The sequence below is a fragment of the Acromyrmex echinatior genome, chromosome 5 (genome assembly GCF_024713525.1).
Source record: "Acromyrmex echinatior isolate Ae372 chromosome 5, ASM2471352v2, whole genome shotgun sequence".
Lineage (NCBI taxonomy): Eukaryota > Metazoa > Arthropoda > Insecta > Hymenoptera > Formicidae > Acromyrmex > Acromyrmex echinatior.
In genome coordinates this window covers 16,378,682-16,400,460 of record NC_141856.1, presented here as the reverse complement: position 1 = coordinate 16,400,460, position 21,779 = coordinate 16,378,682, and the positions used below count along the sequence as shown (strand labels likewise).

The following is a 21,779-nucleotide window of genomic DNA, read 5'->3' as shown; positions in this document are numbered from 1 at the left end:
TTTTCGAAATCATAAATATTGTGTGTGTGTTGTTTCTTATATTGACATATATTTGACATTATTTCTTACATTTTGCTATATACATAAATTTGCTACATATATAAATTTTGCGGTAAAAAATTGAATTCTAAGTTCAACGTCTTCAACTTCGACATTGAAAATGAGCTTGCTTGTCAAAGAGTTCTTATATGGTTAGTAAAGGGATGTCAAAAAGAGCAATCGCGTAATATAATCAGTGGATCTGATGGAAAAATAATAGCCACGTCTATCGTCAGTCTGACTGTCGATGATTGAAATTTCTCCCTTGTCCGCCACCCCCTGAATCCCGACGCGACACCACATATATATATGTATATATATATATATATATATGTGCGCGCGAGCAAACGCAAAACGTTCGAACGTTCACGTATCGAACGAATTTACTTTCACCCCGAAACTTCGTCAAAACATAAATGATGGTCCGTTAATGGCTTTTCCATTTTGACATTCGGGAAAAACGCGCCGCTGTTATCGGCGCGGCGCGACGCTGAAACTCACCTCAGGGCCCTCGATAATTTATCGTAATTCATATTAGGTTTGGACTTCCTCTCGCCCCATCGTCTCGCCACCTCGTCGGGATCGGTCAACTTGAATTCACCATTGGTTCCTTCCCACGTGATACACGCGGCGTTACTTGAATCCGACAAAAGCTCGAGTAGAAATTGCCAGAGCTGTATCTGTCCGGAACCAGAGCTTGCGAGACGACTGCTCGTCGCCCCGAACATTTGGTAGGGATCTGTGGGTCATAAGAGATTCATAATACTTGGCAAGTTTTATATTTATTTAATTATTAGATTGCTTGAGTAAATATGTTTTGAGGGAATTTTATCCTCAAGTACGAGATCAAATTTGATACTAGTCAAGTATGTCAAGATCGCTTCCTCCCTTCTTAAAATATATTATTGAGAGTGTGATTTAGTTTTGAGGGTTTTTTTTTCTCAAAAACTGATTTATTTAAACAACATATCACATAAACGTTTAATAACTGTTGTACGATTTAACATTTAATTCTTTGACAAATTCTGACGTAGATTGTAGTAGATTTTTGTTCAATTTACGCTTGTAAATTTGCATTTTCCAGCTTTTAACATTGAAATCATCACTTTTGAATCGACAGAATCGATATTCACATGTCTTAATTGATGAACATCATCATAAGTTTCTATCAGAGTTCTATGACCTTTATAGTTCTATGAGCCGCTATTTTCTTCTGATTAAAAAACAAAAGCAACGCATGTCGAAAATGTTCTTTAGGAAGCTCCATTTTTTAAATGATATAAATACGATGTTACTACGTCTATTGTTAACAAATGGCTAAATATCATGGAGTAATATTAAAGTATTAAGAAATAATAGTTGTGATTGAAACGTCTTCGATAACACTGACATTAATATTATCTCTTGCAAAGCCCTCAAAACTAAATCACACTTCTAATACTATGACAATTTATTAATTATATGTAAGAGCAAAATGTTTGCGTGATTTATATCAGTAAACTCAGTTTTCACACTGTGAATAAGCACAAACGATAAAATTTTTCGCAGTTTCATGTAGGATATACCTATCCATTACACGGTTGTTTTTCAAGGGCCCCCGTATCACCCTTTAAAAGCTTTACAATGCGTCATCACCGACGTTCGCCGCCGCTCAGACATGAAGGGCCCTACAGTCATACAAAAGAACATAATCGCAACCTCACAATAGAATAGAATTCATTTGGATCATAATAATTTCAATTTGAGAAACTGCCGACGGAGTGGCTTAAAGGGCGACACGAGTGTCTTCTAAACTTTTCGAAGGTTTAGACAAGCGACTCGATATATCGATTTTTATCGTCGCAATATTGCAATATAAGATAAAGCGTAATAATTTGGATAAACTAAAGACAGCTTTTCTCAAAACTACGATTAGAATTTTATTGTCTGAAATAATGAGTAACATAACACAAATATTTTATATAACTATAAAATTATATTTTTAGAATTTTTTAAATAGCGTATAACATTATAATAATAGAAGGAACAGAGTTAAAGAAGAGCAAAAATGAAGAATAATATTATAAATATTAAGTGAATTTAAATACATTAATAAGCAAAATTAATTTTAAGTTTTCTTCAGTCGCATATCATTTACAAGAAATGAAATTCAATTACGCATGAAAAGTCATAGGGGATTAAAAATTAGAATGTCAAAATGATAAAAGATGAAAGAAATCGCAAATAATCCTAATAGTATTGGCCAAAAGGAAAAATTAAAATTGCAAGTAATTTCATAATCTGCCACCGTGTTCCTACATTTTGAAGTATTTTCGTTACTCCGTTAATATCTCAAGTTGAGAAAACCAACCAAAAACATAATTTTCAAAGACTCATGTCAGTCTGTATTGTATTTCCCTTACTCAACATTAAATTAACTCAACGTTAAACTACAAGATGAATATAACAATATTAGAATGTGAACATAATTGGAAGAACCAATAGAAAAAAAGAAACAATAAAAAGAGAGTAAACTTACAGAATTACTGTACATTATGATATAATTTTCACATGGAATGTTGTTGTAGATTAAGAATGGAATGAAGATAACACTAATTATAAGCTGTGATAAATAATAAAGATCAGACGGTGTGCTATTGTGTATATAAACATATTAATAATCACTATTAAAATTCTCTCAAGTACATTAAAAATATGATTTATTTCAAAGTTTAGTGTTCTCGTTAGTATGAATACTATTTTTCTAGATTTTGATATGAATCATTTTTGATATTAATCTTTTATATAATAATTTCGTTCTGAATCTAATATTATTACATCCTTCCAAATTCTAACATATGATTTGCAATAATAGAATATCTTGATTTATATTTTTTTTGTATTTAGAGATCTTTATATATATTTATTTCATTTAAAAAAATAATACAACGAAGGAAGGATTTATGAATTCTTATAAACAGTAATTATAAATTAAGATGGTTAAAGATTGTGGATTAACAATAGGCCTAATTAATGTGTGTGAGTAAAAGTACCTTGCAATTTCTTTTAAATAAAAAAAATATCACAGACTTTTTAACGAGGAGGTTAAACGTCCCGATTTAATGATTTCGATAGTCTGAACGAAGAAGAGTCCTGATACGAGAACTCCAAGACGAACCCCATAAAAATACAAGTCGAGCGATTATGAGAGGGGGACAGACGCGGATGATGGGGACGGATTCGGAATTGCCGGACCTCAAAGGTCGTTTCGCCCGATGAATCCGCTGAATGCGTGCCGGAGTGATCGCCTTTCGATCGAACGGTAATTCACTTACAAGTTAATAATGGGAAGGGGCGCGGTACACCCATTTATCTGCCGGGAACGAGGGAACTGATGGGAGAGAGAAATACTGGGATGCGACTACGCCCAAGGATTCGAGGCTCTTTTCTCATCGCGATTCGAAACTCCAAGGAATCGATGACGCGCGAAGTAACAGTGACCTTGTTTGATTATCGCATAGATAAGCCCGCTTTTCAGGTAAAAAGAGACCTTGTACTCTCAGTCCTTGATTTAAGCCATGTCAAGTGATCTATTTAATTTGTAATTCAAAACAAAGATTAATCCATAATTTATCATAATATAGAAGACATATGAAGAGAATATTATTTATGAAACAAGGACGTATCTTATTATTACGGAAAAATTGCAAATTAGATATGATAGTACAATAAGTATATGTATTTACACATAGTTTGATATAAAATTACATAAAATTATAAATAAAAATCTATACGAAATTTTGTTTCAAATTATATAGATTATCCGAGATGGACTTTACACGCTATTATCTATAATGAAATTTGAAATAATTCTTTGGGATAACTAAATAAAAAATTTCACATCTTAAAAATTTGTCAGATTTTATTTCAGAGATCGATATTTTTATGCTAGTGACTTTAACATGTAGAGGTTTTAATTAAATTAATTCGTCGAATTCATTGATTCGCCGATTCCACTGATTAGAATTCATTTTAGGAGTGAACGCTTTAACTTCTCAAAAATATCTACCTACTACATACCAGGCTGCCTGAGATGGCTGTGCGTGTCCAGTGCTGTCTTTGATAAGCTGCTTCCATAGCCTGAAACAGGATGTTTCGCATCCATGCATTACTCCCCATCAAAATTTTACAGGAAAAAATATATCTAGGATGAATGATTCGTTTTTAAGAAATGAAAAGAGTTCTGGATTCAAATAAAACAGCAAAGTATGACTGTGCGATTCATTCGACTTTCAGTTTGAACCATAGTTCCCATCATAACGGACGCGTAATTATCTGTCGAAAGAGGTGCCAGATGATTTCCGAACACTTTCATGTAGCGGTGGCTCGAGAATACTTCGATCGCGGGAGGAAAGTCATCGGTCCGAAGATGAAAAAGTGCAAACTCGGTCGAGCGTTAGAATCCGTTAGAGAGGATTTCCGTGTAAGTAAACACACGGGGCTGAGTGTGCTACGTGTACGTTTATCTCCCCGTTCGTTTTCGTCGCCGTGTCATTCTCGTCGTAGTGTAGGCCTCCTCTCTTCGTCTTATCATACGAGGATTCCCTCTTCGTACGAGCGTTTTTCGTCCGAGAGCCTTAGGGATCACGTTCACGCACGGACGTGTGCAATCTGTTTAAGGGTACAATGCCCCTTAATTTTGGCTCGTTACATGCTCGCAGGCGATAGTCTGCAAAGGTCAGTCGGTTGGCTCTACTCGAAAATCAGTGGGATTGCGATATTTCTAAATTGGCTCGAAGACCGTCACGTCATTAACGTACGCGTCAACGCGCATTTTATTCATATACTTACAATTTTTATCTCCCCATTTTTTATGATTCAACACTTCAAGTTTTATAAACTTCAAAATCATTTTTAAATATTTTATTAGTTGTTTATATCTATACTACTTTTTAAAAAATAAAATGCAGCATGTTATAATTGTTACAATTTTATTCAAGTGATAAAGAACTGAAAATTAATTGTTAAAATTTTATTTAGTTGATAAAATGTTGTGTTATCTGAATTTTTCAACTGAGCATCTATTTTTGTTTAAAGAAAATTAAAAAGCAAATTGGATGGAGGAATATATAGTTTGATTATAACATTTTTCATTTATTTCACAGAATAGACATCATTAACAAATGGCCTGTCACAACTATCCGGATTGATTCAATTCTCTCTGAAATATGTTCTTAAGCATAAAAATCGAAGAGAGATACGGATTTTTTTTTATATTACCCAATCTCAGATTTAAGAGCTGAAACAAAACCTCTCAAAACTAACGCTTTGATTCCAATTATCAACAAAACGATGAGATGAAGAAAAATATTTCAGACAAAGCTTTTATGATTTTATATATACTTTACAACTGTATATTTGGATTGTTCAAAAATCTAATATTTCGATAATACTCCCATACCTATTCATTTTGAGGGGGTGTCACCCCTTAAATTTGAGATTGAACTGATATAAAAAAAACACCTCTTAGATTTTTGTATTTAATGATATATTTTAAGGAGAACCGAATCGGTTCTGAACAATTCGCGACAAGTCATTTATAAGTATTAAGAACTGTAAGAAATATTCGTTCTCATTTATATTCTCGCCAATATGTATCTATTTGCGAAAAATCAATGCGAATGATACTCCCCCCATAATGATAACATTCTCGACAACGGTTTCCATGATAGAGCGTCGTCGCGTCGGAATGTAGCAAGCCCCATGGGGCAGATGCTGCCTTTAAATAGCAGTTGGTGTCCGCTGTGTTAAACAATCTGATTTCGCTTCTGATTGGGAAGCGGGTACGTCCTTGGATGAGGGTCCCGGCCGGCCGGGGACGGCATTCCCGGGTCTGTACGGGTCGTAGGGTCCGCCGCAATCAGTGTAGCCGCGGGGCTTCGAACCGTCGCGCTCGTTTCTCTAACACAAACTTCGACACCGCGATCGAGATCCCATCGAGCATGTACAACGGGTATCACTGATGATAGCTCCATCAAATTTACAACATAGATAATAAACGATGCGAGATCTGTTGAATTATCTAAATATCTATTATCTGTTATGTCGTTTTGGAAAACCTATTATGATGACTGAAAAAAGAAGCGTTTAATTTTATGTGTGTTTAAGATATCAAAATGTTTTATCCTTGTCTCCAGTTTTTAAATACTTAAAGATGTTTAGTTTTAAATTTTCTTTTTCAATAGATACAATACTCTATGTGTTTGGATTTAAAACACTATGGGTGTGTTTCAATTAATGTCCGCTCGCGTGCATTATTTCATCCTTGTTTGACATTCGATTACAAGGATGTTGTAGTATCTATTGAAAAAGTTTAAAACTAAAACATCTTTAAGTGTTTAAAAAATGGGGACAAGAATAAAACACATTTCTTTTCACAGTGTGTTATAAAATATCTTTAATTCTTATTTATAGCTTCTTTGATAAATTTGATATCACTTTTTTTCGATGAAAATGTTGAGATATCAAAGTTCTTAACTTGCAAGCAATTGGAAATAAGAAACTAAAAAACTCTTTGAGGTTCTAAGTTTTAAACAATTTTTCAAATGTTTTTCAAATTAATTGTAAACAGATTCTTTAAAAACTTTTATTGCTTACTAATTTCTACATCTATGTTTATTCAAGGATTATGTTCCTTCTCTGTATTTAGTGATAGGAATCAAATAAGTGTTAGCTTCGAGGGGCTCAACAAACAATGATCTTTTCAACATTCTTACTACAGAAAATAAATTTCAATTTTTTCGAATCCATAATCCACCTGCTTTTTTAAACAGTCGTTTAAATTCCTTTAAATAATAAATAAATACATCATGTGAACAGAAAATACACTCCGTGCGAAAATTATTAAATTGTTAACTTATTAAGCATTGTTTTTACAGATCGATCTTGCATATTGTATCGTGATTCGTTTCATGTCACCTCGAATCGAGGTCCCATCAACGTGTACCCATTGTCGCGAGTATATCTGCGCATTCACAAGCAATTACACGGGGCGGGGTAATCTCGTTAGACGGCATGCAGCCTCTTCGAGGGAGGATCAAAGAACTCGTCGTCATTCCGTGCTACTGCACTCTTTGGTGGTCTCAGACGCGTACAATGCCACTTTCAGTGTCGCGAAAGAAGAGGGAACCCCCCACGTGACTTTGAAGAAACTTTGGATACGTTCCAGCAAACACATCGCGAGACAAAATCTTATCGTTGTTCGGTCATTCCTATCATATCGAAATATCGTTTCGTTACGTTAATTTTGAAATGTCACTGACCGAAAACTACGGAATCGCGTCCAAATTGCTGGATATTTTAGAAGTGAGTTTTATGAGAGTAAAATGAGGATACAAATGTATGAAGCATTTTATGATATTACTTTAAAACTTTATTAATGTTTATTTGAATATTTCAAAAGTGGAGCAAAAAAATGCCATTTTTATTGTTGTAATCAAAGAAAAAACGTATTAGTTTCAGAAAGATGAAGCATTTTTTACATTAAATTCTGATATTTCAAATTAGTCACAAATGATGATTAATTAGCTCGAATTTTATTTTATTTTGTATCTACATAGAAAATTATAATGAAATGTGTAATGTATACCATACGAGATTCTATACTTATATTTTAAATTTTGGCAATAAACATTAACAATTAAAATATATACGGAAAGAACGATTTTACTGAGGTATTCAAAAATTTAGTTAGAAACAGATCTAAAAATTATTTTGATGAAAAAAAAAATTAAAATTATTTTCAAATCTGTATCTAACTAAATTTTTCAACAAAACTGTTCTTTCGTGTATACTTTGACAAATCTCAAAATCTATGTACATTAGAAGTGCCTTCATTCGTTTGTCTCATTCACGCTCAGTTCATCGCCAGACTGCGACCTAAATCCATAATCTTTAGTCATATAGTCTTAAATGATACTGACTCATACGCTGCAGTTTGCACAGATCTATTTCAGACATAAATCACGTTGCCATGCAGTGTGTAATAATAAGTAAGTGAGCGTAACATGCTGAGCCTTGAGCATGGTAAGTTGCTCGTACAAGCTATTCGAAGGGTAGAACAGATTACACCTGCATACGAAGGTATAGGTCCTGCATGCAGGGTTGAAGTTCAAGCGAGCATTATTTTTTGCGTCGTTCCTGCCGACGTTCCGCCAAGTTTGTCGGAAATATGCCGTGGAACGAATATTTCCTTGCACAGCTTCGTATAACGAGATCGCGTGTGCCCTACGTGTGCGAAAAGATATCTTCATAGATCGAACAAGATTGAAAATAGATATGAAAAGATAAGAACTTGGAAAACATTTATATTTTTGAAAATCTCCCCGCGGGCACATTTCTGTTTAGAGTCCTTTTGTTGGATTTGTTTCTATTAATGCATTACAGATTAATTTTGGTTTATATCTTATTTTTTATATGATAAAAACTAATAACAGCTATGGGAATCAATGCAATTATTAATGCGATTATCTTATATTTATTTAGTTTATTACATAAACCTTGATGTGATTTCGATGAGCGATGAATACAATAGAAATTTGATGTTTCGACTTCTTTTTAAGTCACCCTCAGAATGAATTATCCATTATCACAAATTTTTATTCCAATCAAATTCTTCATGTAATGTGTGGATTTCCCAACGGTTGACAACAGACTATTGAAATCACAACATAAGCGCCATACTCTATTACACAAATAAAAATACATAGATAACAAAAATTTTTTCGTAGTAGACAGTCATACTGATAAAATAATAATAGATTTCGAGAATATACGTGCAGTCTTGACACAATGGTTTCTAAGTGAAGACTGTAAGTTCATTTTTATTTTTTATCTTTTCTAGTTTTAGAAAAGGATAAAGAGTAAAGTGAACCGAGATTAAATTTATATTGGTAGAAATGGGCATTAATTTAATGTATTACAGTGACTAAATAAACCCTCTTCAAGAATTTTGTACAAGTCCTACAGCATTATCGATCATGAATTAAGAATATTAAAGAGTAATTATTACGTCATGATTACGATTAATTTTGTGATACACATGACATACCAAAATATCTAAAGTAGGTACTCCGTATCGACTAACTGTCCAGTAAGTTGCCTTCTAAAAAATGGAAGTCGCAGTTGTTAAATAAGGCTTTCTTAAGAAGTTGGACGTGCGGGCGATTCGTGCCCCGTGATGGAGGTAACATGTTTTTGTTCGTCAGATAAGGGCAGGCGTAGCAAAAGTTATTTGTAAGAGCGAGCTGCGTAGCGCGGAAAGAAAATTAATCGTTTCCTAATTATCGCATAGCGTGAATATAGCGCTGACTTGGTAAAAAGGAAAAAAGATTCTTGTCTCTGGCTTGAGTACCTTCGCACGATACCAGCGACCCGCAAGTATTGTTTATCATATTTTTCATGTATTCCACGCGAGCTCCTTGCGCAATCTTTCAACGGGAATTCTTTCTCTTTTATCGCGTTCCTTTGAAAAGAAGTGTTTATTTATTAAACATAAAAGAAAAAGAGATTGTATTAAATTTCAGGTAAAATAAATTGCTGAATGTAAAGAATCGTTAAAAATCTTGCAAAATGAGAAATTTGCAATTCATTTACACTTCTGAAACGTAAATCCTGAGTAGACTTTCAGTTTCTAGATTACAACTCTGTTTATTAATGTCTTTGTTAAGAAAATACCAACTCTAAATTAGTCAAAATATTCATAAATAAAATATAAGACTCGATAAGTTGAGATATTCTATATTATTTCTGGAGAAGACAATAGAAACCAAATTTTAACAATGTTTCATTTTTATTAAGTTAATTTTATACGGATATTAATGGATATTTGATTCGACATTGACGGATGTTTCGACTCATGGCTTCTCGACGAAATCGGCTACTTTTTCCGTGTGTAGGCGATAGACATTCGACTGCGCACGGTTAAAGTGGAAACGCAATCCCTGCACCCCAACAAGGAATCAGAGATGAATGCGAGCCGATATGGGGGGAGAATCCTGAACGCAGGCAGCCATGCGTGAACGTGTCACGCATAGGCACGTGCCCGTGTATGTACTACCGAAAGACATAATGCGAACGGCGACAGCGACTCTGACGACATATCCCGCAACCCCTGCAATATGCTATGGACGTTTCTTCCGCGCGATTCCAATTTACCGAGCCTTGTATCACCAGGGATATAACAGTCCAACCGAGATGGAACGTACTTTGCTGTATCGCACCAATACGTTTTTTCAACAATATGGAAAAGATCACGCGACTCGTACCAGATTAGCATGTAATCAGAAAGCATTTCAAACTTTGCTATCCAAATTCTTTATCATAAATATAATACCTGTATATGTTTATACTCGAGAATCTTAATATAAATATTTCCATCAATTTTTAGTTGCATATAATGAGTACTTTCATGATTAATTATTAATTTTATATACATATATATATATTAATGCTTACGATTATTAATACTATAAAGAATTTTTAGATGTTATTATAATGGACAAGTGTATTATTTGATAAACATATGTACTCAGTAAGAGTATATCTAACCAATTAATAGTTAATTAGTATGTCAAAGGATTGAGCTACAATAATGAAGTCAATGTAGAATTGGCATTGACATTTTCTAAATGAGAGTGCGCACAGAAAAAGTACGCGAGTACTCAATAAATTTTCTTCAAAGTAGCGATGATATGTGAACCGCATCATGATTCGATGGGCACCTCTGTTTCCTCCCGAGGGATGGAGAGAGAAAGAAAGAAAGAAAAAGTGTGTGAGAGAGAGAGAGAGAGAGAGAAAGAGAGAGGTGATGTACCGCTTACCCTTCCTCATTTTTATTGTCGTAAATCTGGCAGCACGAATGCGCTGGTCACGCGCCGTTTCCCAGTGACTTGTTGCCCAGGATCCATGTCCCCCAGAGTTTCGCTCCCGCGACCCCGCGAACGGAACCCGTGCCAGCAAGATCCGGTCGTCCGCTCTTCTTGGCCGAGGTTCCAGTCACCCCCTCCCTCCTCTCTCTCTCTCTCTCTCTCTCTCTTTCTCTCTCTATCTCTCGATTAGAATCCGCGCTTCAATCTTTTAGGAAATTCTCACGGATTCGAAATTGATTTATAATCCATTGTCATTAATCTATTTCTTGCATCTTCCTAAATCGTGGCACAGACTAAAATCGCGATAGAAGGATATTGAATTAATAATTATAAGAAAATGTAAAACCTTCGAAAAATCAAACATGTTATAATTAAGCGGGATATATTTAGTTGAAAAATAAATTTGGAAATTCAGTTTTTATTAAAATTCACAAAAAATTATGTATTTATTTAGATAGCTTTTTAATCTTTGTTCTAGACTGAAAGAAGTCCAGAGCATGATATGATTCCATGTGAATATTTTTATTAACCTTTATCGTACCAGCTACAATTTCATGTCTCATCCATACAAACAGGGGGAACAGAATCCATCCGTTTTTTTTACCTATTTAGAATGATGCAAAAAAATCTCTAAAAATTCCAACATACTTTCAATCTTCTCGAATAAATATTGACACTTCATTTTGGAAAATAATAAAATGTAATATAATTTATAATTACCGAAAGACTCAAAGAAACTTGCACGAACAGAAATCGCTCGGAATATCACTAGTGACCCCCTCTTGTACAGTAAGGGTTAAGATTAAATAATAATTTTTTTCATACACATTTCCGAAATACGTTTCATGTACTTGAATTTTCAAGAAAGTCTTTACATACATCAAAAATCTGAGATATCTAAAGAATATCCGAAGGCCGTTGAAAAGATTAGATCGTCTTTAGACATCTTTCGAACTTTTCATTATCGGGATATCCTAATTGTACCTTCTAGCGCGCATGTCAATCTTTTCGTACATATTTAAAAGGAAGCAAAGTCAAAACTGGATAATGGGTTAGGGCGACGCGACGGTGAGATAGTTACCTATGGTGTCGAGGATAGTCACGCCATACGCGATCGGCCGCGTGAGCGAATTGCCGAGGCACGCGCCGCTTCGAAGTACGTAATTATCATAGGGAGGTTGCCCTCAGACACATACACACGCGTAGGGGGTCGAGGGGTCGGTCGGCTCGGGTCAGGAAGTCACGCGAGGCGCACAGGGCGCACTGGGGAGCGGAAGGACAGCAACGTCGACGGAGGTAGGAGGAGAAAGAGAGAGTGCTTTTATTGTTCTACGAGTCGTCTTAAAGTCGCTTTTCCTGGCCAGTGGGCAGACCCGTTGAAACTCTCGGCTGGTGGTCGATAACGCGACGTGATGTTTCTCGACGGACGCGCCAGCGCGCCTCTACAATTCTCCAATCGACCCGCTGAGGTTTATATTATTTTCGCGATGTAAGGGTATAAACCATCGCGCAATGGGAGCAGCACTCGGATCAATCCTTGCTTATATCCGATGAATTTGACCGAAGCGCTTTTCCTCTTCCGTTTATATTATAAAGAAGAATATGAAGAAGAGGGAAAAGTACAATCATACAAAGCTCTTCATCAAGCTTTAATAGTTCTCGTTTGGTAGGAAATTATAGATACGTAGCTGGTTACATTTCATCCAGACAGAGACAATTTTATTCCATATAATAGAATATGTTATTAAATTTTTATAAAATTCAAGATTTAATTGTAGAAGATTGTACGCGAAGCTAGTCTCTTTTAATCTTTTCTAAAATGAAAGAAAAATTGTTTAAATCAAATTGATCTGATATACGTACTTAATGCCTTCCATAACTGGGGGTAACATAAATCAAATATGATACATTTGTGCTGTTTTTCGAGAGTAATAAATCCAATTGGGAAATCTGTCCAAGAACTATAAAATTTTGGACTGCTAACACTGACAGCGCCACAGACAATTAAGCTTCAAGCACTTCACGCGAGGAAGCTTTTTTGACCACTTTGACTTTAGATTGGATCGCGTGGAACAGTACAACGTTTTAGTGCGCATTTCGGTACGGAAAGGTTACATGAGCATGACCTGCTTCAGGACATGAAATAACTTTGGGCTACCAAACACGCGAGCAACATTAATGAGCATACTCGAATTACTCGGTTTACAGATATATCTCTAATGTGTTAATTCACGGGTGTCAGTTCATCATTGTCCTCGCATGACGTTACGGAACATCGCTAGTAAAGTCAGGAAGTAATTTGCATTAAAACGCGTCGCTTACAAAGCAATTCGTTGAATTTTTTTCGCGTACGTGATACAGTTTCTTTGGTATTTTAAAATTTATCAACTTAAATTCTTATTTTTGTTTAAATGAATTATTATTATATAAATATATATATAAAATTCCCTTAAACAAAAACAAGAGTTTAAGTTTATAAAATTTAAAATGCTAAAGAAACTGTATCAATATTATGACACTCTCGTCGAAATATTATTAACACAAAGGTAGATACAATTCGAGAGATAAAATTTATGTAATACTGATATATATTGTATGACATGTAGAAATTAGAATTTAAGCCATTTAAAGTTATTTTAACTGAAATATTATATCATTTATTTAAATGTTCACATTGCCATTGCATTTAAGTGACAAGTACCATCGTCTTTTATGTTAGTATTATCGATATAATAATGTTTTCCAGATTCGAGTACACTTTTAAGTACTTTACGCTCGTCATTTATGCTTTATGGATAGGCGTTACAATCTCTTAAGCCTCTTCAACTTCTAGTGTTATCCTTTACGATAATTATCTAACGAATCTCAAAAGTAGCGATAATCTGAAGTCGAGTCGCTATGCGAGGAGACAAGCTTGTAATTTCAATTTCACGCGGTCCGGAAGACCACAAAGTGCCCTCGGGTCAACACACGTCACGTAATTTCATGAATCTCGACGATGACGACGATGTCGTTCCCTTTCGCGCTGATGCGCAAAGTGCAAACCGAGTCAAAGGCGACCCTGCGCCTGTCAAGATCAGAGAACGGTGTGCTGAAGCACACTATTCGAAAATGCCCTCGAGTCCACATCGTGCTCGTAAAGCGACTTGTGTGTGCGTCATCGCGAGAAATACCTGAAAATTAAACTTCCAGTGCAATGCGAAAAAGGGATCCAAAGTCTGCCTTCCGAGAAATCTCTAACAAGAATCTAATTAATAGAATCCTATTAATTAGCACAATTCTAATTATTTGAAGAGATCTCTTCAAATAATTTATTCGAATTTTTATAAAGTGCCTCAAAATAAAGTCCAAAGAGCAAAATTTTGTTCTGCGCTATTCTCTTATACAATTACAATAATATCGGTAAAAAATTTACGGTAAATTGAAGCTAATTTATGAATAAGAAATAATAAGCGACACGAGTCCGTCATTTTTATTTGTATAGAACTATAATTTTCGATTTTACATGGCAATCTTAGGACATTATTTTTGCACACTATTCTTAACTCAAAATTATAGTGCAAAATTGTACGTAGTCTGCTGTATATTCGTCATATCATACATTGTGTTAAATTACGTTTAAAGCCTCGGTGCTAAGGTGTGACATGGGAAACTGCGCGAGTCCTGAATACAAAGACGAAGTGGACACTGATGGCGCCAACGGGTTCACGCGCGTTTAAAGGCAAGACTTTTACATTCTCTCGCCCCACGGAGGTGATCTCGAACAGCGCCCGGGCTGTTGTAACCTGGTTGGTGGCGGCCAGAAGCCGTTTATAACAAAGATGCCTGCGGGCAGGTCTCTGTGATCTCTGCGAGATGATTGTGCCAGGCGTTGGTGTTGGCGTCCACACAGGGTGGGGCCTGCTCTTCGGCGTTACCACTGTGCGGGCAGGCGTCTCTACACAGCCCCCGGGGCTTGCTCTCTGCCACCCTTCCTCACCCTCTCTCTCCTCCGTTCGCTCGCTCGCTCGCTCTCCGTCGACGACAAAGGGGCCGCGGTTCAACGCGCCACAAAGCACCCGGGACGCCACCTACACTCACACCAACACCTACATTCTCGCATCCTCTATGCGTCTGCACGCACAAAGCTTGCTCGAACAAGCCGGAGCGTCGCGACGCGTGAACTTGCATCCAGCGGCGCCGCGACCCACCCTTTAGGTATACGTAGCGTCTAGCGAACCGAAAACGAAAAAAAAGAAAACCTTCCCTCTCAGATAGAGGGAATTTTGCGAGGACAATGAGACAAGAAGGGGGCGTCGCAAAATTTTAGAAAACCACCTCGGTGTTTGACATTGATACGGAAATCGAAGAAATATGAAAGAGTCCAGTTGTTGATTGTCAGTGGTGATTAGGGCTGGAATAGGGCTACATAATCTAATTGTGAGTTCTATATACAAGCTATTATACAATCAAAGCTAATGCTTTGGCTTTCGGAAAGAACGTTTTGCTAAAATATACAAAAATTAGGTCAAATATATAGATCTGAAAATAATTAACCAAAATAATTAGAATGCATAGACATCGACAACAAAAAGTGACATTTTAGCAATTAATTTGAGCATTCAATTATTTAGAACATAATAGGCATACATAATTATTATGTATTTTCTATATCTAGATAAATTTTTAGATATTTCAGCAAAATTTTTTTATATTAATATGTATATGTAAATACATATGTATGTATATGTATACATATAAATTATATCCATGTTGATGTATTTGTATGAATGGGAAAATTTTGTCTTTGTGATTTGTTTCAAAAAATGATGTAAAAAGCACAATGATATGATAAATAGTTTTTGCTTAGTATTAATAATATCAAGGTGTTTTCTATTGGGTCATTTAAAAAGTATCCGCGGTTTTTTCATTCAAAAATTGAACAAAAAACCGCGGATACTTTTTAAATGATCTAATATAATTGCAAATAGTAAGAGGTGGAATATTATATTTTCAAGATTGTATAATTATATTTCTTTTAGTATGTATTCTATAAATTAATGAATTGAATCTAAATCTACTATCTGAATTAAACTTGCTAAATACAATTATGTATATAAATACAATTTTGTCTTTATATATTCTCCTCTTAATATTGCTAAACACCTTCGTAAATGAACTCAAGTGAGACTCACCCTGACCAGGTGCCGGCGACGTGGCGTGGCTCCAACCTCCCTTATAAGAGCTGCTTGCATCTGAAAGTAGGGGAAATATTTTTCAATCATTTCTTTCTATTTGCAGTGCAAAGTTCTCGATTTGCTTCGACGCGCGTTGGAAATCTACGGCTTATCGATCCACGCAGATATTTCGTGATTTAGCGGGATTGTGATTACATTTTTTGAGGTCACGTCAGTAGCGCGGGCGAATATATCGTCCGCAATTACCAGTTAATCGGTTCGAGGAATCACGAGAAGCCGTAAAGTATATCTGATTGAAAGTGCTCCGAGCTATCGTGGCGGCTTCGACAGGGAAAATCGCGATTTCTTCTGCTTCGCGAAATCTTTACGATATTTTAATGGCTCTGATCGTTCCTGCGTGAGAGTGATGTAAAATGTACACGAGAGAATGTATACATATGCGTTGCATAAGCATATATCGTCTTTGAAATTGATTCTCGATACGTAAATTTATATAATAAAGAAGAATATAGCTGAGCTATTTACACTTAAAGTTGCAGACGTTGAAAAATTTGTGACTACATTAAAATTTTAACTGTTTCATTCATTTATAAAATACATATGTTATGTGGACAAAACGATTTTGCTGAAATATTTACAAATTTAGATAGATACAGATTTGAAAATAATTTTATTGAATCATCAAAATAATTACGTAGAAAATTCATGCATAATAAGTAATGCTGCAAAAAGTTTTTACATTATAGCAACCATTTTGAATCTCTCACACAATTATTATGATGATTCAACAAAATTATTTTTAGATCTGTGTCTTGCTAAGTTTTTAGATATTTTAGCAAAGTCTTTTGTGTAGAAAAAGATGAGAAGATATACAAATTGTATCAATCATAAAACCCAATTAGAAGAGCTACTTGTTTTTATGTCATAATAATTTTGTTACAAGGATCAAAGATGAAACAATTTTAACGAGTTAAATTATTTATAAGAAATATTTAAAATACATGTAACTAATATACAATATAAGAAAAACATAGAAAATAAATATTACTTTTCAACATTATCATGTCTAATCTTTTAAACACAAATCTCAGTATATACATGAAAAGAATGGTTTTGCTGACGTATCTAAAAATTTAGTTAGATACAAATCTAAAAATAATTTCGTTCGAACCATCAAAATAATTATGTAGGCCACTTAAACTGGTTGCTAGAATGTTAAAATTTTTCGCATCAACATTTTATCATTTTACATAATTATTTTAATGGTTCAATGAAATTATTTGCAAACTATTGTATATCTATCTAAATTTTTAGATGCTTCAGCATCTAAACTATTCTTTTTGTGTATGATAAAATTAAATCAGCATTTTCTAATTAGCAATCACTCAAAAAAGTGATCTTGCAATTATAGCAAAAATTATCTAAGTACGAAAAATTAACTAAAATAGATACATTTCTAGCAAGTATTGCGATATTGGATATGTATTGCATCTAATTATATAGATGACAAAGATAGAATTTAGATTTGTGCCATAAATTCTATGCATTCTATGATACATAATTTTCTATCCGATACAAAAAAACAAAATATTTTTTTGCATGATATTTTTTACATAAGCCATTTTTTGTTATTACACATTCTTCCAATCATTTCATATTAATCTTGCAATTATAACAACTTACTTCTTTTATTTCTTAAAAATGTTTTTGTTTAAATTTCCTTTTTTCTGGATCTACTTGATCAACGATCGCCGATCTAACGGTTTGCTTAGTCGAATAATATCCGAGCAGAAAAGGCGTTCGTTGAACAAATATGGAATTATTTGTAACACGTGCGCTTAGTTGTTACTCGCGACAGCGACGGCGATGTTCTTATTATATAAGAGTTCTCTCGAGAGCTCCCGGCGCCGAGCGAGCGTACGCGTCACCGTCGCCGTCGGTGGCATGTTTGCGAACAGATATATTTTCATTTCGCAGTTATTGGCACAAAGGGTCGGCCCTCGTGTGTACATACGTAGGTACGTCACACACCGCGCGGCAGAAACTCCGACTTTCCGAGCAAACAAAACGAGCTACCCGCGCGCTCACTACGGCTCGATCTTTCGTCTTTACTGCCCCCTTCATTTGATCTGGAGACCCCGGAGTCCATTAATGGATCCTCGGATTTCACGTTTCTCAAGTGCTAAGGGGTGCGCCAATCGTTTGATAATACGCGCCGGATTTTCTTGGGGTTTCTTGCGAAACTGTGTTGCAAGATTACGAACTCTACATCGTAAAATCCTTATGAATCCTCTTCCTTTCTCAAGAGGAATATAGACAGCTTAAAAAGCAAAAATTCCGACGGATTACCGAATCCTTGAATACGACCAATACTATTTGTAATAAACATTTTGACAGAGTAATTATAACGTTGCATATACAATAAATTAAGATACAGCTTTTATTAATTATATTATTCATTATTATTTATTATTAATTATATTATTTATTAGGACAATATTATATAATATGACACATGTTTTATTCAAAAATTTATTTACAGTTTTATTGTGGAATTTATCACTTTTTATTTTAAGTTTCCCAAATTTTCTGTTAATGTATTTATTGCAAATAGCATTAATATAATATTAGGTGTTGGAATTAATTCGTAGCGTTTTACAAGTGATGGGAAGTACTTTCATTAATGTATTTTTTAATGCTCATGTGAAATAAATAACATTCTTTCATTAAAAAACGCTACGAATTAATTCCAACACCTAATAAATAAGCTCAATAAAACTCAATAGCAAAAGTAAAATACATATTTTCGTTTTTTTTTGTACTTCATGGATTCCGAATCAGTTTTCGACAGGGACTGATAACATATGATTCAAAGATAACAAAAATTTGATAAAGATAAATAAAAAAAAATATAAATTTAATTTCGAATTATCAATACGTCGAAAGTGAAATTATACATAAGCTAACAATAAGATGCTGATCTTACAAGATCAATGTAGTTTGTTTAGTTTAATTAATAAGTTTGCTTTTTTCTGTCACTTTTACGAGCCATGTGGTCACTACAATCACTTCTGCATTATCATAATTATCAACATCTATAGCTTAATGTTTTAATAAAATAATAAAATAATGAACTGCTCTATCTCTAAAGAATTCAATACAAATATTCTAGATAATGAGAGAAACAACAATAGTTTTGTGAGACGATGAAATAGAAATTTCAGAAAGACTTACAATGAATATTGAATTTTTTAATTATTTCTTGGCAATATAGTAACAATTTCGTTCAGAACACTTAATATTCTATTTTAATAAGATTAAATGCTACATTTATCGCGAATAAATGTGTTTAAAAATATATGCATTTTCTATCGAACACGAAACACGCAAAAAATTACGTGCTATCAGATCTTTACTCCTATGTCTGGTCCCATTAGATTTGTATCTGCTTCTAAAAATATATTCACTTATTTTATATATTTTATTTAAAGTAATAAAATAACATATAAATATTCACAAAAACATGCACGATATTTTACGCATAAAAAGACAAATGTTTACGATATATTAAGTATAAAATCGCAAGCTCTTATTTTCATTGTAGCACGAAAAGATTTTGAAAGGCACTCGCGCGTGGGACACAGGGGGCAGCTCGCGACGGACACGGCGTTTCGAGGACGGAATTTGGAGGCAGGTGGACACGTGCGTTATCGTGCGTGGTAGGTACCGAAAGCGTGGGAGCGCGATTTATCACCACACTATCGAACATCTGGCACGCTCAAATGCGCGATTCCGCGCGCACAGACGCGTGGATGGGACACATAGTGGGACGTCGAACATACCGGCGAACAGCATCGATAGATTGGTGAACGCCGTGGTGCGTGGTAGCTCCGCCGCGGTGGTACCGCTGCTCTTGAGGTCCAGCATCGCGCGATGCGGTATACCCGCGCCACGACGCGCGCTTTTCAGCTGCTTTCCCCTGCGGTACTGCGGGTGTTTTTACGCGAGCCAACTGCCGCTCTTATCGCGGCACCGACGACTTGCAGATTAGCTGCTGCGGCACGAGGCGCGACGACGACGAGGTCAGAAACGTGGTCATATCAGCAATGATGTCTCAGCGAATAACGTCTCACCCTCGAACGACGGCGAGGTGGATAGCGCCGCGTGTTATTACTCTCGTTTCACCGATGGTCGTCGTCTGCACGAGCGTACTGTACGTGGATTGCGCGCCAATAAGGGCGCCGATCATCTTGCCGACCCGTTCCGAGCGACACTGCCGGCTCGCGCGAAACGGACGACGACGTCGCCGGGGGCAGACAGGACGCGCCCGATCGACGAGGGCCAGCGGGCGAGGTCTCCGCCCCCGAAGGGCGCCGAGGTCGCATAGGGGTTGGTTGCGAGCCGAGGTACGAGGGCCGGGCCTGCGGGGGTGATCAACACCCCCGCGAACGAAAGGGCGGAAGCGCGCCTGCGTGTCGCGAACATGGCGGGAGCGGCCGCAGCCGCCACGGTGGTGGCCCGCATCGCGGCATCCGGCGGCGATGGTGGCGGCGGAGGCAGAGGCGGCGACCGGGGGTGGACGGCCGACCGGGAGCACGCGGCCGACGTGCACCGGACCTCCTGCACTTACCGACCGGCGCTTGTCGACGACGTAGTTTGCCCCGGTAACGACGTGCCACCGGTTCCCTTCCGGGAACAAACCCTCTGCGGTAACACGCGCTCTCGCGAGAACCGCGCTCTCCTACGCCGGCGTGTCGCCGCGCCGCGCCGGCGAGAGCTGTCCTAGTGATGGGACGACTGGGATACAGAAATAAGAGTCTCTGCTCAGTCTGACGTGTTTTTTAACCGAACTGTCTTTTTAGCGAGACTGCTAATCCATTAAAGACTGAATTATATTACTTTGATATATTTATACCTACTCTCTTCCCTTTCAGACATAATTTACAATATAATTCGTAATCTGACAAGATCGACAATGAAGATAAAACTTGTTTAAATTCAAAGCCACAGCTTATTTGTCCAAATAAATATTATATCTTCTTTTTGCGAGTGGTACATCCAAAGTTTAGAAGCACTATTGAAAGTCTTCAAATGAAATATCAATTAGAATATCGTTGAAACATTTTTTTGATCAAGTAGCTTTTATGTCACTTTGAACAGTTGTTGTTTCTATTGTCTTTTTTATTTTTCGTTAAACATTTTCAATACTCCAGACTTTTTTATTTTTTTTTAAAGCAAGGAAAAGGCATTTTTTAAATGAGAAACTCATTAATATCGTCCTCGCTAATATTTTTTACAATAATAAAATTTAATTTAATTTTTCTTTTAATTCGGATGTAATTTTTTTAATTCTTATGTTTAAAATCAATGAATGCATATGAATTCTTCTCCAGTTAAGTAATTAATTCTCGGAGGGAAGATTCACTCTTATTGGGTTTCTAAAAATAACGGATGATTATATGTCTAACATTATTTTCTACTTTCTTCCCAGATACTGCCTATTTATTGCTATAAATCGAAATATCGTTATTGATCGAATGTGGGGGACATTTTCTGTATTTCAATTAAAACTATTTTACTATCATCATTGGCTTTCTAGCTGACCGCCCAGGAACATCAGAATTTTTTCACATCTTCAAGTTTTGGAAACTTTTGA

General features: G+C 35.9%; 1 protein-coding gene across 8 annotated transcripts in view; it reads right to left on the bottom strand.

Annotated features, from left to right (window-relative positions):
* The window catches only part of Ets65A (DNA-binding protein D-ETS-3), a 63,448-nt gene that overhangs the window by 6,713 nt on the left and 34,956 nt on the right, over window positions 1–21,779 (bottom strand). For 7 of the 8 annotated variants that reach the window (XM_087406259.1, XM_087406252.1, XM_087406253.1 and 4 more), the window contains 3 exons: window positions 16,121–16,180; window positions 4,099–4,158; window positions 541–778 (listed from right to left, as the gene is read on the bottom strand). In XM_087406259.1, the coding sequence (XP_087262385.1) occupies window positions 541–778; window positions 4,099–4,158; window positions 16,121–16,180 (358 nt within the window). The remainder of the gene's footprint in view (window positions 1–540; window positions 779–4,098; window positions 4,159–16,120; window positions 16,181–21,779) is intronic. The other variant, XM_087406260.1, reaches the window with a different exon arrangement.